The 21,678-nt window shown below is 46.3% G+C and overlaps 1 protein-coding gene across 12 annotated transcripts in view; it reads left to right on the plus strand.

Annotated features, from left to right (window-relative positions):
- Nucleotides 1-21,678, plus strand: part of AUTS2 (activator of transcription and developmental regulator AUTS2) — a 1,127,680-nt gene that overhangs the window by 1,102,523 nt on the left and 3,479 nt on the right. For 10 of the 12 annotated variants that reach the window (XM_077908300.1, XM_077908299.1, XM_077908302.1 and 7 more), the window contains 9 exons: nt 1,436-1,480; nt 4,902-4,997; nt 7,352-7,423; nt 8,692-8,721; nt 10,241-10,312; nt 14,191-14,332; nt 17,362-17,439; nt 18,363-18,446; nt 19,542-19,764. In XM_077908300.1, the coding sequence (XP_077764426.1) occupies nt 1,436-1,480; nt 4,902-4,997; nt 7,352-7,423; nt 8,692-8,721; nt 10,241-10,312; nt 14,191-14,332; nt 17,362-17,439; nt 18,363-18,446; nt 19,542-19,764 (842 nt within the window). The remainder of the gene's footprint in view (nt 1-1,435; nt 1,481-4,901; nt 4,998-7,351; nt 7,424-8,691; nt 8,722-10,240; nt 10,313-14,190; nt 14,333-17,361; nt 17,440-18,362; nt 18,447-19,541; nt 19,765-21,678) is intronic. The other 2 variants (XM_077908303.1, XM_077908304.1) reach the window with 1 other exon arrangement.

A 21,678-nucleotide genomic window follows, 5' to 3' on the forward strand; every position in this document is an offset into this window, starting at 1 on the left:
TTGGGTGGGGACGGGTATTCTCAGTGCCCTCCGAACAGTCCCATCCGGTGATAGTACTTAACTTCTTGTCCTCTTGAGCATCTTGGGGGATTGCCGCCACTTACAAAAGCATATCTGCCAGTGTGTCGCACCAAGCCCCCACAGATCAGTGCTCATAGAACACTGGGAGTCAGGAGGAGGGCCGAGGCGGGGAGTGAGCCGTCAGAAGACCGGGGCCTTGTCGGTTACCCCTGCTCTCTCAGGTGGCTCCCCAAAGCCCATTTTGTTGAGGGTGGCCTTATATTTCTTACGTTTCACAAGATGGTGCGCCAGGCTGGTATCCTGCTCTCTCAGCAAGTCAGGGAGCGATGTGCCCCCAGGGGCAGAACGTGGCCTTGTGGTTGGAGGAAGGACATGGTCTTGGTCTTGACTGGGTCGAGCACACGCAGCGGGGGCCAATTAGGAATTTTTTTTTTTTTTTTAACTTACAGACTGTACTGAATAGGGCCATATTAGGGCACTAAATGTTCTGAGAGCCCTGTGTGCCACAGTGAGTATTAGGGTGTTTTACTTACTTAATCTTTAGTATTTAAGGAAATACCTGATTTCCAGGCAGTTAGTATCGTCATGGTAAGAACAAATGAGAATTCCATGATTTTAAGAGGTGCTCTCTTCACCAAACCTTGCATCCTCTCCTCCCGCCCCCTCTCTTTGTTGTTCAGCTTAATTTTTAAAAATACAGATTTTAAAGTTTATCTTCTGAATTTATTTAGGAGAATATTAGAAATGAGACCTTGGGACCAAAATTTTTTCTTATAATAAATCCTGTATCTTTTTTTCTGGATGAATTATACTTCTCAACAGTTCTATTTTTAAGGGCCTGTCATTTGGGGAAAAAGTTTATGGCAGCGTGGGTGAGCTATTACACAGATAAATGAAATCTACCTAAGGGGGGGCTACAGTACCAGAGGAAGCGTTGAGATACTCTTCTCTACTCAAAGGAAAAGTTATAAGACCTCACCCAGATGCCTTTACATTTGGGTGTAATACGTCTCTGGAGGTGGCTGAATGTACGGTTCTTCTGCCAAAGGGAAGATGAAAACAGGGAATTCTCTGGGTGGATCAGGCCAAATGCTCCCTTCTCTCTGATTTATCTGAATAATTGCCTCTTTTCTCCGGTTCAGATGTCTGGTCTGTGCCAATCTCTAAATACAGACTGGAGAGAAAGACACTCTAGTGTGACTGGGACTTAAACGCACCGTGTGGGTTCTCACTTTGCTTTTCCATTTCTTGTTGGAGTAACTCAGGAGTCGAGACGGTTCCTATATACAGCGAGGTTATGGAGTCTGATGACAGCCCAGTGACAGAGAAGCTCCCCTAGGGCTGCCTCCGCTGAAGCAGTGAAAAGAAATGTAGACTCTTTAAGTAACTAGCTTTTGCTTTGATCCCTTTACAGTTTGACAAATACCCTACAAAAGTTGACCCATTCTACCGGCACAGTGTGAGTCTTGTTACCATGCTACCCATTCACTGTAACTGCTTTTCCATGTGTGTGCTCTTGCCACAGATCAGTAAATGACTAGCAGCCTTCCTTAATCATCTTTGCAAGAATTCCCATTGCTCCTCGTCACTCTGGATGCTTGCTCTTGTGGCGTTTGCTTCCGGTAACGATGCAGTATCTTCTTCCGAATCAAAAGATCATTAGCGTGCCTAAAATTCAAAAGTGCAGGTGAACTTCACTCGGAGCCAGGCATCTGTCCTCAAAAGTGGGGTGTCTGCCATTGAATCACCGTGGTTTCAGAAGACTCTGGAACCACTGGGTTTCAGTCGTCAACCAAAATGTCATTGATGCAGATTTCCCAGAATTCAACTTGAATTCCTTCTTCCAAACAGAATGTCATTAATGTTCCTGACTCCAGGACCTCAAAAACCAGATTCTCGTGCCCTCCTGACTAAATGTAGACCCCTCTCCCACGTGGCTGATATGTTTCTCCTGAGCTTGCTATGACTAAAAACAAAATTATCATTTAAATAAAAGAAGGCCTTAAAATGGAAATCTATTATTTTTTCCCCTTTAAACTCATTCTTCTTTACATATTAAAAAAAATACTCATTTTATGCCATTGTAAAGAGTACAGTTCTCAAACTGAAATCGCTACAAACATATATATTCAGTCGAGACATAAAACAAAGGCTTTTTTAAAAATACAAACACCTTGGACACCTTACCATGATATTTTGATTATGGAGTGAATACTGCATCATGTTTACCTGAAATTTTGCAAGTCTCTTCACTCAGTGGTTTATTTCTATTTTTTTTTAAATGACACCAGAAAGAAAGATTAGTCCTTGCCTGTAGCCATGTTGGTCCACCAAACTCAGCTGTGCTTGCTTGAAAAGAAGTGCTCCTCAGAGCAGCAAAGCCTGTGAATTCATTCACACTTTGACCCAGATCATTAGACACTGTCTTAGTCCACAGGGTAGCTGGGAAGTCAAAACTACAAAATATTAGAAATCAGTGAAGCATGAGTTCCTCCAGAGATATGCAGACATAACATGAAGACGCCTCCTCACGAAGAGGAAGGTTTATCCAAGTGCCTGGGCCCCACATTGTTCTGACACTTTCTGCTCAGCACTGTGATGACAGAAGCATTTTTTATTTATTTTATATATTTGTTTTTAAAAATATTTATTTACTTATGAAAGAGAGAGAGAAAGAGCAGGGGGAGGGGCAGAGGGAGAGGGACCATGGGAGCCGGACGTAGGGCTTGATCCCAGAACCCTGAGGTCATGACCTGAGCCAAAACCAAGAGTCGGATGGATGCTTAGCCAACTGAGCCACCCAGCGTCCCACAAAAGCATTTTTTTAAATGGATGTGCAAAATCCAATAGACCCATGGATGTGTCTCCTCTTTAGGGCTACCCCATGAATGGTGCCATCTTTTTTTTTTTTTTTTTAATTTTTATTTATTTATGATAGTCACACAGAGAGAGAGAGGGGGGGGCAGAGACATAGGCAGAGGGAGAAGCAGGCTCCATGCACCGGGAGCCCGACGTGGGACTCGATCCCGGGTCTCCAGGATTGCGCCCTGGGCCAAAGGCAGGCGCCAAACCGCTGCGCCACCCAGGGATCCCTGAATGGTGCCATCTTTAATGACCATCACATTTCTGCCCTTTGTCAGTATTCTCTGATTTAAATTAAGGACCAGCTAACAAAGCCATTCCTAGAGAAAGTTAGCGTGCTCAACAGGTGCCTCAGATCTACTCCCCAGGACAAAATGTGTAGGGCCTTCCTTTTTATATGCTTATTCCATAGAGGTTCCTAGATTTAAGATGGAGAAAAAGCCAAGAGGCCTGAATTTTTGACAGGTTTAAAACATTTTATTAGGTACTTCAGATTTTTTGTCAAGTTGGGGGGATAGCTATGTTCTAAGAGGATCAGTAATGGACTGCAGCAAAAGGGAAATGATGAAAATATCTATTTTTTATTGAAAACATTAAAGGAAATATACCCACCTGGAGGCAGAGTAATAGAAATTTGAGTGTGTTTTAGTGTGGCATGTATTTAATTACTCTGCTTCATACAGTGTACTGTGGGAGAGTTATTTCGTTTTATTAGTTATAGTGGATAATATATGAAGTACTTAGTCTCTCTTGCTTTGGGGATTAGGACGTTATAAGGGGAATTAAGACGCACTGCAGTCAAGTATCTAAAACACAATTTTAGACTTAAAAGTAGTTTTAAATGAGGGCACTTGGCTTGCAATCACTGTTTAAGTGGATTTAGTTCAATATCAATTAGTGTGAAAAACTTTGCTGCATCATTGAACGGAGCAAAATGAAATAAAGACCAAGAGAAAAGTATGTGCCCTGAAAACAGGATTGTTGAACGGACATCTCAGTCCTCACCTAGAAATAGCTAACGTGAAGTCACAATTCGGAAAAGTTTGACGTATTACTGTATTTTTGGCACATTACGCAACCATAAAGGTGGGACATGACTTAAGTATCTGGATGGTGGTTTGATCAGAGTGAATGGAACCAGAGCGACAAGCTCTCAGAAACACTCTCTTTTTAGGAGGAGTAAAAGATGGGTTTGCCTCTTCTTCAGTGTGGCTGTATCTTTCTTTCCTCCATTGTGTCCTCCATAAACTAGTTAATTCCAGAAAATGCATATTCTTAATTCAGAATCATTCTTCTCTCATCGCTGAGGGGTCAGACCCGTTAAGGGCTTGGCTTGAGCAGCCCCCAGTGAGCTTGTCCATCTTATAGAAACAATAGCTTCATTGTCAGTGTACATGGAGTCATTTTATTTTACTCTCCCACAAATATTTGTCATCATTTGAGAGGAGACAATTAAATTATCCTCTGAAACCCCACTTCTGGAACAACCTAATGAAGCAAGGATTGTGAATATTTTCTCATTTCCTCAAACTATTAAAAATCTAAAAGTACTAATTGAGTTTTAATGGTATAAAATCCTGGAACTCATAAAAGACTTGCTTCGTTTTCTTCCTTTTTTCTTAATTTTTCTTTTTTTCTTTTTCTAATTAACTTGTAATTTACCGGGCATCTTATTTGGCTCAGCATCCCCTCCTGTTTTTGACGCGCATTAAAATCTCAAGCCATTTAGGTCTTCTATCCAATTTAACAATTAATAATTAGAAAAGCTCCCTTTCTAATGATGTCCTCATTTGGGGACATCATTTGTTGGCTGATTGATTCTGAACTACTTTTAACTTTTTAAGTTAAGCATTCATGGCACATCTGTGTGATCATTTCATCATGGCTTCTTGACTAATAGCATCAAATTGGCATTACCTGGCTTGCTAATGTGGATGTCGTTCGATGGGAAGGGAATTGGAATATAGCATTTGCCTCCTACTAAAATCTTTTTCTCCCTTCTCCATCTCTGGCCACAGCTCTTCCATTCCTACCCTCCTGCAGTATCGGGCATCCCCCCTATGATCCCACCCACTGGCCCTTTTGGTTCACTACAAGGAGCATTTCAGCCTAAGGTAAGAAAACTGACCTCGAAAACATGCCAGCATCTTTGTCAGCAGAGCCTCAGGGTAGCCTCACCTGCCAATGACTAAAGTTTCCAATCCAGAGTGGGCACCGGGAATACAGTGAGATTTGTTTTGTTTTGTTTTGCTTTGTTTTGCTAGCCCCTTGTGTTTTAAACTTCGGCCCAAATTTAATTTTCAGTCTGTACTATGCATGTAATCTCAGTTGAGCTAGGATTTCCTGTAATCTTTAAAATATATGGAACACACACACACATATTCACACACACACACCCCAGTATTGTGGACATAAGCTTCTGGTCAGGGGATGTACAAAATGTCGGATATGTGTATACCACATTGTCCTTGGGGTACATATTAGCGAGGATACAAAGCTGAGCCTTTATTGATTTGAATAGCATGGAATAGACCGGGTCCAAACTTACAATGTCATCCTTCCGGTTGTGCAAAGGGAAGATGCTCCTATTCATCTCCCCCATTCCGCGCCTTAGATGTGTGTCTGCCCTGCCTCCATCCTTTCTCAGCCATGGTCACACTTGGCCAAGGTCAAGACTAACAGCCTAGTGTGAAATTAACCTTTTGCCCTTCGCAATAACTAAATTCTTTTCCACCTAGTCAGTGTTCACCTCTGGCTTGGGTTCAAGTTGTCTCCGAAGGTCAAATTGAGGAGTGATTCTCAGAACACCCTCCCTTTATGTGATTTTACTATAGTCCCGACTTTACACAAAAGCGAAACAGAGTTATGTTAGTAACCATTCTCAGATTTTTAAAGTAGGAAATTTTGCTCTGTGTGATTTAGGTTTCCTTTGCCTTTTTTTTTTTTTTTTTTTTTCCTTCTCCCCTCCCCATCTCATATCTAAGAGAAGACACCAGTTTGGGGCTAGAGTCACCCAGGATGACCGCGTTTTGCATTTCCAAAGGCATGTTGCCTCAAAGCTAGAACTAGGAAAAGAAATTTAAAAGTCTTGGGGGTGGGACCAGCTGCACCTTAGAAATGACATTTACCTACTTGGTACCTTGGCTTACAGGCCAGGTTATCTGTACCTGGGGCCCTCCTGATGGCCATGTGCCAGCCCTCCTATCTGGGGATGAAATGATGGTGATTTTGCAGCCCCTTTCCCCTGGTCGGCTGCTGTTCACTACTCCCTCCCACCCTGGTCTGTCCCCTCTGGCTTGCACCAAATCTCTCGCGCCTCCCCAAACAGACTGCTAGGTCATTTAATAAATTAGACTATTTCCCTCACTCACAATTATCCAATCACACAGAAATCTACATCTGGGCAAGAAAGTGTCTCTCTTGGTGTTGAAATAGGCCTTTCCAGGCCGTCTTACTGATTGAATATGTAGATTGCAGTTCATTAGCGGAGTTCTTCATATGTATGCAAATCAGGCTTTTAACAACCCCAGCTTAATCGTTAGTTGTACAGCAGCTGATTGCTTTCTTTCTTCCATTCTTTTTTTTTTTTTTTTTCATCCTTCTCCTTATAGGCAAGCTTTGTGCCTAAACCTGAGCTCTTTTCCCACATGCATTAGCTTCCTGGTGTTAGGGGAGTCACAGGAGTTGTGATTTCTTAAAATATGCGGTGAAAAAAGCCTTCTGAATCCTTCATCCGCTAGGAAGTAAGGACTGTGCGCCGGAAGTAGGCTTTTTATTGTTGCTATACACTCAAAGGACAAAAGCCCGCAGATAAGGTTATTGTTACAAATGACATTTAAGAATGGTGGCGGCGTAGGACAGACGAGGCAGATTGACTGCAGAAATCATTTAATAGTAGATCTGTGCGGTCCCTAAATTAGGTCCTCTTGTCCCATTTCCACCACCGCTAATGAGTAATTACTGAGCGTAATTCCCTGTTATTGTCTGCCAGTTAAAATTTAGAGTTAGCTTAATGTCTGTGAAACGCTTTCAGTTATTCTGATGAGAAGCACCTGATACAGCACAATGCAATGATGTTCACTCAGGCATTGCTTAGAATGCTTGATGATAAAGCAGAAAACGCCATGACAGGGCCATCCGTAACTAGAAGGAGGTGGGGATCTGGGGGCCGTGCTCAGTGTGTAAGTGCGTTCCTCCCCCCTCCCCCTTTTTTTTTTGTCCTGTACTTTTTATTGCAGTGAGATGCTAGACACAGCAGACTCTGGTCCAGGGTCCCTTGAGGAAATAGGGAACAGGTTCTCTTGAAGAGCATGTGGGATCACTGGGGAAAATGCATCTGCCAACTCTTGTATTCCAGAATGAAACAAAATCAGCATTTGGCTTCTTTAATTTTGAACGAAAGAAAGAACCTGCTTTTTCCAGTCATGTGTTAATGTGCTTCCTAAGCTGTGGTCTAATTAATTTGTAGACATCCAACCCTATCGATGTTGCTGCTCGACCTGGGACAGTCCCACACACTCTGCTCCAAAAGGACCCGAGGGTACGTAGAAAAGTCAGACCAGGTCGCAGGTAACACCAAGGTGTGTGTATTTACACGGGACAGCCAGCCCGGAGCATGCGCCTTCTCAGCTTCGCTGCTCTTTTAGCTGTTCCATCTAGTTTGTGGAAGAACATGCCAGTCATTCTTAGAAAACAAAATCTCCCCTGCCCCATTGTGGCTAAGCGACAAATGGGGAATGACTCGCCAGTGGGAGAGAAGACAAATGGCCTGTGGTTCAAGTCCAGGAAGTGGACACTGTTAGCTTGTGTAGCTTCTGTTCGGCTGATCTTCTCTGTCTACATCTCCTAAAATTCCTGTCACCCAGAAGAAGCAGCTGTAAAATGTTTGGAATGGGAAAGCACTAAGCATCTTTATTCCTGGAAGTCACAGGACACTTCCCCTGCCCTCTGGGGGTCAGGAGGTTACTGCATTACACAGCCCTCCTGGCCCTCTACTTTGCGTGTGGAAAGCATCCTCCTGGGATCTCGGGAAAACATCCCTTGTGCTTTCCTTGTGTCACTCGTTCACAGTGCACACCTCTACTGACTTTCTAAAAGCGTCGGAAGTTCTCTACAGTACTAGGTGGTCTTGTCTGGTGGATTGTTATTTACATTCGTCTCTGCAGTCAATGTGGACAGATGATGACTTTTGACAATATTGTCTTTTTCCCTGGGTAAGGGCAGTCAGAAATTGATGGCCAGAGTTAGGTAGAAGTTTAAAATGACTCAACCATGTAAGTATTTTTCTGATGGTTAGTGAACTTGTAAAAAAGATCTCATAACCTCTAAGTAACGTGCAGTCATCCAACTAAGTGTGTTGGCAAAGACAGCCCCGCTTTTCCGTGTGTCTGGAGAGGACAGCTCTCCTGGGGTCCCCTTCAGTACCCAGCCTCACAGGTCTGCGGGCTGGAGGCCGTCCTGTCCTCCCTTAGAACCTGGGCAGTGTGGCTTGGGTGGACCACTCAAGATAGTGGAACTCCTCAGATGTGTAATGTGAGCAAATCATGTCGCCCGAGGGCAAATTGCTATTGATTAAACTTGGTCGGGGGCTTGTCAGTGTGGGTGTACCAGGGCTTGTGAAGTGGGGGAGGGGCCGCTTGGCACTTTTGATAGTGTGAAAATGGGTTAATTATTCTCTAAAAGGGCTTCATTTAAAAGTAAAATTCTAACATTTTAATTTCCCCTCCTAATGAAGCACTACAAATTTGTTAATTAGAGCAATTGTTTGAGTGACAGGCATGTAACCAAGTTGTCATTTTCTCTTCACAGTTGACAGATCCTTTCAGACCTATGTTAAGGGTAAGAAAGCTTCTTCTAGAACTGTTTTGCAACCTCTGTTTGACTCCCTGCAGGTTAAAAATACAAATCCATTACAAGGAAACAAGCCATAGAAACGTTGCAATAAAATGTTGGGATGACAGGGGCCGGCCTTTTTAGGTAGTGTGATTGAAAATGTCCTAAATTGGGTTGCTTTGCATGTTGGAGGAAGCCAGGCCATTGAGGGAAAGCAAACAGATAAAACAGGCAGCTGGGTCAGAGTCTCTGGGTGGCAGTGCTGCTAAAAGGCTTGACAAGTAGGGGAACCATATGGAGGAGGACAGAAGCAACGGGCAGAAATTAGGATTTCACCGAATTGTCCTGTGTCTTCCACATCTAACAGATACACACACACACACACACACACACACACACACACACCCATGGTCTATTTATCTTGGCTGGTGGCTACCTCGTTCTGTAGGAAGTGACGTTGACCTTCACAGCCATCCATCCTGTTCCTTTTGTACAGAAGAGGGAGACTATAGGCATTAGTTTGTTAACGTCTTCAGTGGTCTGGAGAGTGGCCAAGAGATGACCTCTGAATAAACGCTGACTTACTTGGTGCTGGGGGGTAGGGTGTGAATGATGGATGGTCGGTTGGAAGATGAACGGAGAGATTTTCTGCTCTCCTTAACCCATTTCTGGTGCATATAATCCAGTAATTCAGTTTCTCCAAAGAGAAACGAGAAAGAGAGGACTGTGTTATCACATAGGGGATTTTGAATGAAATTTCATTAGAAGAGAACTGAATCAGACTTAGATTTAAGTATATGCTTCATAAACAGCCCCTTGATCTAGAAAGATGTGGTCCCCCCACTCTGGGTGGTAAGACAGCACACTCAGTTACTCTGGTCGGAAAGCAAGATATGAGCTGATGATGAGAAACACAGGTCGAGCGCTCTTCTCTCACTTGGGAATGAACGGCACCCACCAACATGAATGGGTAGTTGAGTCTTAGCAAGCTCTCATGGGAACTGGGCTCCAATAAAAACATGAATTTCTTTGTTCCGCTCTAGGGGTTAAGACAGAACAGCGTTGGGGGAGGTTATACAGGTTCTTCTGTAGCCTCTCTTGTTTTGAACCTATTCACAGACACTCGCTAATTAGCTCTTCTGAACAGCCGATTTGCATCGTAGCATGGCCGCATTTGTTAAGTAGGGCTTCCCACTCTCCCAGGTCTGCCAGCTGGCACCAGAAAAGAAAGAAGAGACACAAAGTGGGGCTCAGGCTTTTGCCATCTTGTCCCTGGCAACCGGGGAGGTCTTGGTCAAATACGGATTTCTGAGCAGTGGCGGCCAGCTCGGGTTCCATGGGAGGAGGGATGGGGCCTCCTGGACCGTGGCAGGCCCTGGCTGAGGGAGGTGTGGAGGACACTGAGCATCTTGCTCCGTGCAAAAGAGCCTCTGCAGCCCACGTCTGCTGAAAAGCTTTGGAGAAGTTGGAGATGGTTTTCTCGGCCAGATCTTCCTTCTGACCGCGGTCCTCTGTTTTGTTCCAGAAACCAGGGAAGTGGTGTGCTATGCATGTTCACATCGCCTGGCAGATCTATCACCACCAACAGAAAGTCAAGGTCAGTGTTGCGTCCCGGGTCTGATGGGGACCGGGGCATGTGGGTGTGTGATCTCCTGACAGAGGAGGCATTTAAACAGCTCCTAAAGACCTGCTGGCAGGAAGGATCAAGTTGGAAACGCTGTTGGGAAGTCTTCCTATTCATTAGGGAAACCACCCACAAAATGGCAGGAAAGGAATAACTCCCCGAGTTTTATCTTTTCAGACGATTTTGTCATCATATTGATCCAAAGAGCTTACGCATAGATTAAATCCTTCAAAAAAAAGGGAGGGTTTGGTTATCTAATAATAGCAACCAAGTGTTTATATGGAAAATACCAAGTATCTGAGAAGAGCTATACATGGAAGTTTTCATTTCTGTGAGAACTGGTGCTTTCTTTTTTTTTTTTTTTTTTTTTTAAGATTTTATTTATTTATTCATGAGAGACAGAGAGGCAGAGACACAGGCAGAGGGAGAAGCAGGCTCCACGCAGGGAGCCTGACATGGGACTCAATCCTGGGTCTCCAGGATCACGCCCTGGGCTGAAGGCGGCGCTAAATTGCTGAGCCACCCGAGCTGCCCCAAACTGGTGCTTTCTTTTATTGTATGACTTTGAAAAGCTGACAGAGCCACTTGGACCCTATGTGATATTACCGAACTTCCATCAGTGATGTGTATTATTAAGAATTTCTCTTCTAGTAGTGTCGCAGTGACCTTTCAGCACGCCCATTCATCATCTTGATGACCAGTGACAGAGGTTAAAATAAAGTCAGTACCTTCCAGAACCACCTCTTACTCGTTACCCTATCTGTCCACAGATAATTTTACTTAAGCTTTTGTCTGTATTTTCATCATACAGATGAATACGGTCCATACCAGGCATTTACGGCACAGTAGGGATTAGGTTAAGAGCTTTCTGCAAATGACCAGATAAGGCATCACTGGTTGACTTAAGGACCAAAGTAACTGACAAGTCCAGATTTTACTGTCTGGGTATTTACTGTTGGTGTAACTGTGCCGAGAAAAGGGAGAAAAAACAGCCAGTTCAGTAATTCCAATGAGCTTCAGTTAATCCTCTCCCCAACAAGCATTTCCACCTAACAGCATTTGGGAGCCATCATGAGCATAAGAAAAGAAGCCAATAGATAAAGGCGAGCTGGTCATCACAGAAATGTTTTGTTTTGTTTTGTTTTTTAATGATTAACATGATTTAAAAAAAAAAAAAAACCTAGTTAGGGACGCCCGAGTGGCTCAGTTTGGCTGAGCCTTTGGCTCAGGACATGATCCCAGAGTTCTGAGACCGAGCCCCAAGGCGAGGCGGGCTCTCTGCTCAACGGGAAGTTGGCTTCTCCTTCTCTCATTGTCCCCTGCCCGCCCGGCCCCCCCCCCCCCCCCCCCCGCCATGCTCACCATCTATCTCTCAACTAAATAAATAAAATCTTAAAATAAAATAAATAAAAACCAACCTAGTTAAAAAGCCAACCTCAGTAAATGAGGTCACTAAAATATTTTGCTTTGGGGCTAAGTACCTGCTCTTTCTCCTAACATCCCATCAGTGAGTTTTGCTCACTTTTACCTTATTGTTCGGTGAGGTTTAATTAGAAACCTTATAGTTTAGCTTCGTTAGCAAATACATATGCTTGGAAGGCTAACTAGATTTTGATGCTTAGTTCAATTCACTTTTTGTTCTGGATGATGTGGTTAGCGGAACAGTAGGTAAGGCACGCCCTCCTTTGGTTAAAAGCAATGAAGGATGTTGTATGTGCCACTTTAGCAACTTCTTTTCCATGAAGGTGTCCCCAGTGACTAAAAGTTTCATTATCTCAATTCAATTAGGAAGACCCTTGCACACGAGATGGCTGCTTATCCTCCCTTCCCAGCAAACTCTTTGTAATCCCCAAGCTCCATTTTGCTTCATGGACCTAAGTTGTGGTTAATGGAACTGTGCTGTGTACCGTGCAATATTAACACTAAATAATTTGGCAACCAAATTAAAGGAGGCACTCAAAAGATTTTTATAGATTTATAGTGAATTAGAAGCTTTGGTTTGGGGTTTGACTATTACTTTATAGTGGAGCTTGGACAAGCGTGTTCCCTGTGGATTTGAGCAGAAATTACATTGTCCCCTTTCTCTGTAATGTTCATTTCCTCATTCTTTCAGTGCCCCCTCCCCAAGTATTTCTTGAGGGAGCTTACAACCTGCAGATTACTTAATGTACCAGGCTCTAAGGGCACTCATCTGATCTGGTGTCTAGTTGCTTAGCATTCAGTAGTGAGCATATCCTAAAACCCTGTGAGCATGCTGCCTGCTTTCAAGGGATGTCGCTTCCAGCTTGGAGAAATCAGGTAGGTTTTTTTGTGGAGTAGGAAGGGTGGATGAGTGGGATTGCAGCCTCCTGCAATGCAGGAATGTCAGACTGTCTTCTCTTGTCTCTGATGCTCACACAAGCTAGCTCAGGTGCCTCCTTGTGGACTTCACTATACAGAATGGGACAGGGTTGTGTTTATTTTTTTATTTTTTTTTATTATTTTATTTTTATTTTTATTTTTTATTTATGATAGTCACACACAGAGAGAGAGAGAGAGAGGCAGAGACACAGGCAGAGGGAGAAGCAGGCTCCATGCACTGGGAGCCCGACGTGGGATTCAATCCCGGGTCTCCAGGATCACGCCCTGGGCCAAAGGCAGGCGCTAAACCGCTGCACCACCCAGGGATCCCCAGGGTTGTGTTTAGAGCAGACATGAGGGAGTTTGAGGTGGCACGAGCCCAAATGGATGTAAGCATCAGTCAAGTCTAAGAGACTAGAGAAATGAGTCAGAAACAGGCGAAGGGCCATGTATTCACAGATGGGAGCCCACTAGGTCGAGAAGTGGTGGCAGGGGGAGGGAAGCGGAGCGTCAGGCCCGGGCTGGGCCGGGCTGGGTGGTTGGTGATGCTTGTTGGAAGAGGCGTGAGATTTAGAGAGAAGGTGGCTGACAATTAAGAACATGGGCATCCGTGCTCGAGAGGGCTACTGGCCTCAAAAATGATGCCAGGGTAAGGAAGGGAGGAAATGATGAGCTAGTCTCTACAGCCTTTGAGGAGGGTGACCTGAGAATAGCTCCAAGGTGGGGGAGATATACATGTATATTTTACATATATATATATATGTGTGTATATATAAATAACCGGGCGGAAAGAGGGCAATGGCAGCTGCTGGCAAGTGCTTCACAGCCAGAGCAGTTCTTGATGGCTCCCTGGGCTGGGCTGATCTCTTCCTCGGGTAGTCGTGGGACATAGGGAAAAGACCCCCCTGCATTCAAAGAATATCCCTACTTTGTTTCTGTTTGTTTTTGGTGGTAGTGTTTTCTTTTAAGATGTAACAATGATCATTTGAAAATTAGCTTGTAGTCATGCAAATATTTCTTCATCACTTCCAGTTACTAATGTACTGTGATCTATTAGAGTATAGCAAAGAGTCATTAACAATTAATTTGCACAGCAGATTATTCATGCAGAATTCCTAATAAAATGAGCTTTAAAATACTATCATTTAAAAAGTTGCTAAGATGGGCCTTTACGGTGAATAATAAGCTACTTTGGAGGGGCGGTAGTTTGAATAAATAGGATATGGTTGTATTCCTCAAGCCATAAGACCTCCAAGACTGTGCACAAGTACCGTCCAGAGGCAGGCACCTCTGGCCCCTCATAGGCTGACCTGCTCTTCAGCAATCTGGGGATGAAGTGGTACATGGGTGGCTCTTCTCACAGCATTTGTAAACCTGAACCTGACTCCAGTGCGGAGCCTGAAAGCAGCGTTCACAGTCTTCTCTCCTGGTTTCTGCCTCTTTCTTTGATAACTGTCTTTCCTGCCATTCATCTTGGGTTTTATCTTTCCTTTTTCCCCTTGCTGCTTTAGAAACAGATGCAGTCAGATCCTCATAAGCTGGACTTCGGATTGAAACCTGAGTTCCTGAGCCGCCCCCCGGGCCCCAGTCTCTTTGGAGCTATCCACCACCCCCATGACCTGGCCCGGCCTTCAACTTTGTTCTCTGCCGCTGGTGAGTTCAGAGCTCAAGGAAGGAGCTGAGAAATACAGTTCACAAGTAGTTAAATAAATTATGTTACTGCTCTGAGCCACCACTCAATCCCTCCCCCCCTAAAACAAAACAAAAAAAACCACAATTTATGTCAGCTTGTAAGGCAGCATCAGTACATCTAGGGAGATGGACCCTTCTTCACTGATAGGCCCACTTTCATTAAAGAAGGAAAAAAGATCATCTTTCTCTTCTGGGACTCCTACTGCTTCAGCTCATTATTTGCTTCTATATTAAACCAGTATAACTCACAAGCATGTCAGACACTATTGAAAGAGATCAGAAAGCTTACAAGGGCACAGCGAAAGGAAACCGAGCCAGGAATCGGTAAGGACTGTCCTTCCTGTACTCGGTAGCTCTGCACCATGATGCTCAGTCGTGCTCTTTTTCGAGAGTCTGAGGATGAAGAAATAACAAGAGAGTTGATTGTAGTATGGTCCGTGATGCGGAGGGTCAGTGCGTTGGTTGCTGGGTTTCCTTTCCTACGGGTCATTAACCTCTGAAAATACACGTTCCTGAATGTCTCGTAGGTATGCCAAAGTGGGGGTGGTGGGAACTGGGGGTCACCTCATGAGATCCCCACCCCTTTACACTCCAAGTACATACACACAGAGGGCAGTGGCCATAAGGAGTATCAGGAAATAAGAACAGCCCCCTTGGCATCACTCCTTACTGTTCAGTCCTTCTAAAGCTAGTTGGCCGCACAGAGCTGCACTCGTTAATACTGGCAGGTGGTGACGCCGAGCTCGTTCTGCTGAGGAGCTTGCTCACTGCATTCCGCCTGCAAAGTAGAATTGATTCTTCTGGACATAAATATTCACGGGGCTCCCTGCTTCTGGTCCGTAGGGAACAGGGTTCACATCCATCCTGCCTGCTGCCTTCTTTTACCCAAGACTCATTTTTGGTTGACCTGAGGCTCTGCCATTCAGAAAGAGAGAGACTCCCCCATCGCAAGAAGTCATCATTAAAATGGGCCTTGTTGCCAAAGCAAGTGAATCACCCTTGAGGGTAGATAGAATTTGCTAAGGTCTCTGGTTTCGCTCTGTCGGTTCTGTCTAGGGACATATTTGAAAGCTTTGTTACCATGGCACCTAGGCTCTGAGACGGAGCTACATTAAGAGCAATTTTTGGAGAGAAATAGAGAGATTTCTCCCTGGCTTCCGCTTGAGCCAAGCGGATGAATTGGCTTCTTTTGCTTCAATAATTCTGGAACTGCAAGGCACCCCTGGAGGCCCCGGGCTGAGCAAGGCTCCGATCTTCATCGAAGCATTAATTAGCTTGTACTACACAGACAGCGTGCGGCCAGATTTTTATTTAGCTGGCAACACTGTTGACACCTAATGAATACGCTGGGCTGTGTTCTCTTGGTAGAGACGGAGTATCATTTCTGCGCTGCCTGGGTAGAGCCGAAGTCACCCTCTAGGGCCAAACAGATGACTCCCCAGGTGCCTTCCAAATCTGAGTGCCCATAACTGTAACGGATGTCCTCTTGGGCTCCATGGCTACCTCCACAGCTGGGGCCCCCGAGGCCTTGGAATGCAGGGAACAGTAATCCAGAACATAAATTGAGTTTGTAGGGCATGGGGGGGGGGGTGTGCGAGAGGACAACACTCCCCCATTCGGTCTGCTTTCCTGAGAGAGTTCATACTTGTTTATAGGAGCTCAGCCAAAATGCAAGAGACTGGAGTGGTTAGTCAGTTCATTGAGGCCCCGTGTATACATCCCTTCTGGAAGGTCATCTTTTTCAGTATAAGCAGTTTTGGATTTTGCCCCAAGATGGTAATTTGGGGATATTTTGAACCAGTGTGTATAATTCACACACATGTGTTAGGTTCAGCCACTTTCAGCAGCCTGCTGGGAATCAGCCTGACATAAGCTCAAGAGGCTCCCTCGGGTGACCCTGGCCGATCTGCTCTAGAGCCGAGCCTGCCACCCCAAGAGCCTGTCTGGCCCCACTCTTGGCTGCACTGGAAGAAGCCAGTCGAATGTCCTTGGCTTTTTCGAATCTCATCCCCCAGCTGCTTCCCGTGCATGCACCCTGCGTCTCCATCTCTCTCCCTTTCCCTTCCCACCTTCCTCCAGGACAAGGGTGATGTAGCACCTTCTATATATAGTGTTTAGGGCAAAAAACATAACAGTACAGGAGATGTGGACGGGGAAACTGATGGACAGAAGACTGTGGAACTTGAACTAAGGTCCCTGGTGGGCAGATAGAGTCCATTAGAAGATTGTTGGTGTCTACGCACACAGGAATAAAGCAGCTTTTCCTGGCACTGAAGCCAGAGGAGAGCTGCTTGGAGGACTTCATCTCCCATAACCCGATGCAGCTCACAGTCACGGGTTCTGTCGGGCCAGGTCTTGTGCTGTCCGTCCAGATGGGCCCGTGATGGCTAACATGTTCCTCGGGGAGGGGGCCCTGCAGGGACCGGAGCCAGGCCGCCCAGACACGCCGCTGCACAACAGCCACTCCCGAGCCAAGGATTATAAAATGTGTTTTCCAGATCGGTGTTTCACACAGTGAAAAACTTGCTCCCCAGAATGCCCTACGAAGAAAGTATCCTGTGGCCAAATGTTTCCCTTTCTGAGAACGAGTGAGCCCAGGAACATTCCAGCCGCTCCAGTGAAGAACCGTGCTTCACACTTTGCAACTTGACGTTTGAGCCTCAAACTTACTTGGTTGTAGGATCACCCCCGCTGCCCGCCCTTGCGATATTTCTCCATTCTGCCAAAACTGTGTGTCCGTGGCTTTTAAAAGTAACAACTTCTGTTTGGTGGTGGCCAGCCCAATTTGGAAGATGGGCATGACTTACTTCCTGCCACCCAACATAAAACCTATGGTTGCCAGGTGTGTTGCCCGTATGGACTTCAGCCATGTCCTTATGTTAACATAGTCACTCCCCCTTTCTCACAGGGCCCTCAGGTAACTAGGGGCCATTTGCGTGGTAAGGGTCGGCGTTCTGTGGAATCTGATTTTGTCATGTTTGACTTTCTAGGTGCTGCACATCCAACTGGGACCCCCTTTGGGCCACCCCCCCATCACAGCAACTTCCTTAACCCTGCCGCTCACCTGGGTGAGTTGCCATCAGTGATGGGAAATGACATGTGCATCTCAGAAAAAAACCCTTTGTTTGCCGCGCTCCTGCCGCACTTCGTGGGAGGTTGGCCATCGTCCTAGACACCTCAGGGACGTATTAGGGAGATGATGGCATTCTTGTAGAAGTGTGAACGCCTGCCTGCCATCATCAGGGTTTCAGCGCCTCTCATGCCAACTGTAGTCTTAAAGTCGCAATCCTGTCTGAGGTGACTGATGGTGCAGTGGGAAGGAGTCAGGCCCCGGTACCTCCTGGCCTGCCCGCTGGAGCCAGACGGTGAACTCTTGGCCCATGTTCGAGGGCACCTCCAGGAGGTGGAAGGAAAGGCAAGGTGATGTTACGAGGAGACACGACCTGCTATTTCGTTTTCCCCTCACATTTCACTGCGAATCTGTCTTTTCCTAGCAAGGGTACATGCTCTAGTTGGGGCCTTTATTTATTGGGTATTTTCTGTGAGCATATGAGTAGGCGCAGGCAGTGGTACACGAAACAAAAGGGTGTCTTCACAGATGCGGTCTCATCACTGAGAGATTTTAATATTAAAACGTTCATCTGATTTGTTCTTGTAGAGCCTACAGACTCCTTTCCCTGAAGAGAGAGGACAGGACTGGGGGCATCTTAGGACGCTGTGGCTTGAGTGATACTCCCCACATGGCATAGGAGGAGTGGGGCAAAGTGCACAGTTTTGGGGAAAAAAACAGCTCCCGTAAATGTTTTGGTTAACTACTGCCCAGACCCAAGCCCAGGGAGAACCTCCTGCACAACATGATAGGAGAAGCAGGGTCAGGTCTGCGTGTAGCGAGGGGCAGGGGTCCCTAGGGCCTCCCCACTCCTGGGAACCTCTTGTGTACCTCTGTCAGCCCACTCCTGCAACCATTTCCTTCTTCCCAATATGTTTGCAGAGCCTTTTAACCGTCCGTCTACATTCACTGGCCTCGCAGCGGTTGGTGGCAATGCCTTCGGGGGACTTGGAAATCCTTCAGTTAGTGAGTACCTCTAACTTTTTAAAAATCCGCCTTGGACTGTGTCTCCTCTGATCTGTCTGTGGCTCCAGACCTTTATAGCTAAAAGGAAACTCTGCTCTTGGGAAACAGATTAGGTTATACCCGGAAAAGCAGGTCCACAAGTAGAGCGAGGGGAAAGGGTGCATTGACATCTAACATGGTGTTTGGAGGTTACTGAGCGTCAGGAGAGGCGCTGTCACCGACTAAACTCCAAAAAGTTGCTTAAGCTCATCCATATGCCATCTGTCCCCTCCTCTCCAAGACTTTAGCAGCAGCTCCCCAGGGAAGAAACACATATTCACCTCGCCGTTGCCATTAGTGGCACTGAGGAGACTCTACCAAGAGTAGCAGGAAGACGGGACTAGCTACTGAGGCCAGCCAAGTGCAGGCAGCATTTCGTACTCTGTACTCTAGGAGGACTGTGTTGCTTACTAAAAAGTATCTCGAGTGGGTTTTCCCAAAGAGTTTTAACACCTGCTCATTTTTTAGTCAGAATACTCAACCCGTTTTCTTTTGTGCCGTCCACATATTCTGTTCTCCCGGCACTGGAGGCCTAAAATGCAGCCCCAAGTGTGCCCTCCCAGTCCCTCCCACGCAGAGGCCTTACCTGTCTGCTTAGGTCAAGGCCCCGTCCGGGCTCGATGACACCTGCTTGTGTCCGCTAGCGCTGTGGGAAGAGTGGCCGTCCCGTTAGCGGGGTTGTGGGTCGAGGATGAGCCTGAACACGCCTCATCCAAGTCACCCCACGAGAGCGCCCCCTTCTGCATGCCTGTGGGGGCTTCTGCATGCACCAGATGCGTTCCTTTAGGCACCCTGGCCACCTGTCTGGTCCCTGGCGACTTTAGTCCGCCCTGTCCCATCGCCTTTGGTTAAAGAACAAAAGCTGTGAGCTACCTCTCCAGCGTAGGACAAGCGCTCCTCTAATGAATCTGTTAATTTCCTTTCCTTTTCCAGCTCCCCATAATATGTATTCATTTTAACTCTGAGTGCTGTTTAAAGTTTTTTGGTAAGTACCTTCATTACAGCAGATTATATAATTTCTCTTAAACCTTTTTGTTCTCCACTTCACCATTTCAGCACCCAACTCAATGTTCGGCCACAAGGATGGCCCCAGTGTGCAGAACTTTAGCAACCCTCACGAACCCTGGAACCGGCTACACCGAACGCCTCCGTCGTTTCCGACCCCTCCGCCCTGGCTGAAGCCAGGGGAGCTGGAGCGTAGCGCGTCCGCTGCAGCTCATGACAGAGATAGAGATGTAGATAAACGAGACTCATCTGTTAGTAAAGATGACAAAGAAAGGTACGGAAAGAAACCGTTCTCGAGTCCCACTGGGGGAGCCCGCTGTGTGCCCCGTGTGTGGGCCGTCCCCCCGCCCCGTCCTAGCCTCGTGCTCTGGCTGGCCCTGTGGCCTCAGCTCCTCGCCCAGCCCCAAAGTCCCCGAGCGCACCCCCGGCCCTGGCCCCGTAGCGCACCGCCACCGTAGGATCCCCTCACAGCGCAGCCAGAGCTTCCCAGCTCAGAAGCAGTCCGCCCCGAGAACCTCCGAGGTCCCTGCGAGCACTAGTGTATCCAAGTAGCAATCTTTCTCTCCAAGACAGCGAGTTGGAGCTCTGGACCAAACACACACAGCATGAATCAATACCATATTTGCTTTCAAGTTCGTGCAGTCCATTAAATCATCCATAGGTTTTTTTTTTTTTTCCCCTCTGTCTCTCTCCCTCTCTCTCTCTTTTTGTTTGCTTTTAGAAAGTCACATTTGCATTGTCTCACCATATTTTTCTCAAGTTTTGTTCAAACTCGAATCCGTGGCTCACAGCCGACTAATAAAATTTTGCTAACCCAGACGTAGAAGAGCATCAGCAAGCATTTCTGGTGTGGGTTTTGTTTTGCCAGCAGGTAAATTACCTTGACTAACCATTTTTTTAGCTCTGTACTTGGTAACCCATGCCTATGAAAGGAATTGCCTTAAAGAGGAAAATCTCTCAGAGTATCTTCTCTGAAGAATGTTGGAGGCACTCTTGAGCAAGTGTCCCTGTTTTCTTTCTGTAGGCGATTTTCCTTTAGAACGAACTGCTAAGCAGGGGAAAGACAAGATACGTTTGATAGGAAATACTGAACAACACTCTCCTTCTGGTACTCAGGCCTCAAATATGGTCCAAATCTTTAATTTTTCTTTGCCATGTATAGGGTGTGTGGGTCCACATGCGCACATGCACACGCACACTCGTGATTTAAAAGAATTCAACTCCACAGACTGCATGTTAGATTACTATGTATTCCTCGTAAGTCGTCACTCTAGCTGCTGATTGCTGTCTTCTAAAAGAAAAAAACACATTTTTCCTTCAAGACAGCATGTTAAAAATCTAACCATGGGGAGGACCACTTCTCGCATGCAGCTCTTGGCTGTAAAGCGCCAGGGTGCAGCGGGTGTAGCCTGGACTGGGAACTCTCTTTGGGCCGTCTGTCCGTGAAGTGGAGCCAACGTTCTCATTCTTTTCTTGATGGGTTCAAAATGGCCTTTGGATTAAAGTCAGGAAACTTAATAAAATACACTCTTTTTTATTCTTACCTTTTAAAGAAACTCCTCCTCTTAGCCTTGCATGTTGGCTAGAAACAGGATCTGTAGGGGAGCCCTCCTTCGTTCTCTGGCCAGGGCCGCCCTCGCCTGTGAGCCTGCCGAGCCCATGAAGCGTCTTGCGCGTTGCCTTGGCCCGGTCTGTCCAGGGCTGTCCCTACGACGTACCCGGCCCTGTGTTCCCCCTTTGAGTCTGCCTTGTTGTCTTTCTGTGCTCTGCATCGTCTGCCCCCATCCCAAACAGGCCCCTAAAATTCTTCCACTTTCCATTCACAGATGTTCTTAAAATTGTCCTCCATTTGTCCCCTAGGGCCTAGGGACCCTGCTTGTCCTACTGGCTTTCCTCCATTTTCTCCAATTACGGCTCTCTTGTCCTAAAGCAGAAGCGCTCGCAGCCCACGAGCCCTGATATTGAGGTTTCCCTTGAGAGGCCCTGGAGTGCTGCATCTCCGAGAACGCTCTGAATCTGCGTCCTGTACTCGGAGACGGTCCCTCGTCCCGATGTCAGGAGATCGCAGCTCCCGTCGCATTCACATTAGACCCTTCCTCCTGCTGCTGTGGTGTCACAAAGGTGGAAGAAAGGTTGTCTTCGCTTTCGGGCTGGTCAGGCTTTCTTAACACGAGATGATCCTGGGAAT

The sequence above is a fragment of the Canis aureus genome, chromosome 8 (assembly GCF_053574225.1).
Source record: "Canis aureus isolate CA01 chromosome 8, VMU_Caureus_v.1.0, whole genome shotgun sequence".
NCBI lineage: Eukaryota > Metazoa > Chordata > Mammalia > Carnivora > Canidae > Canis > Canis aureus.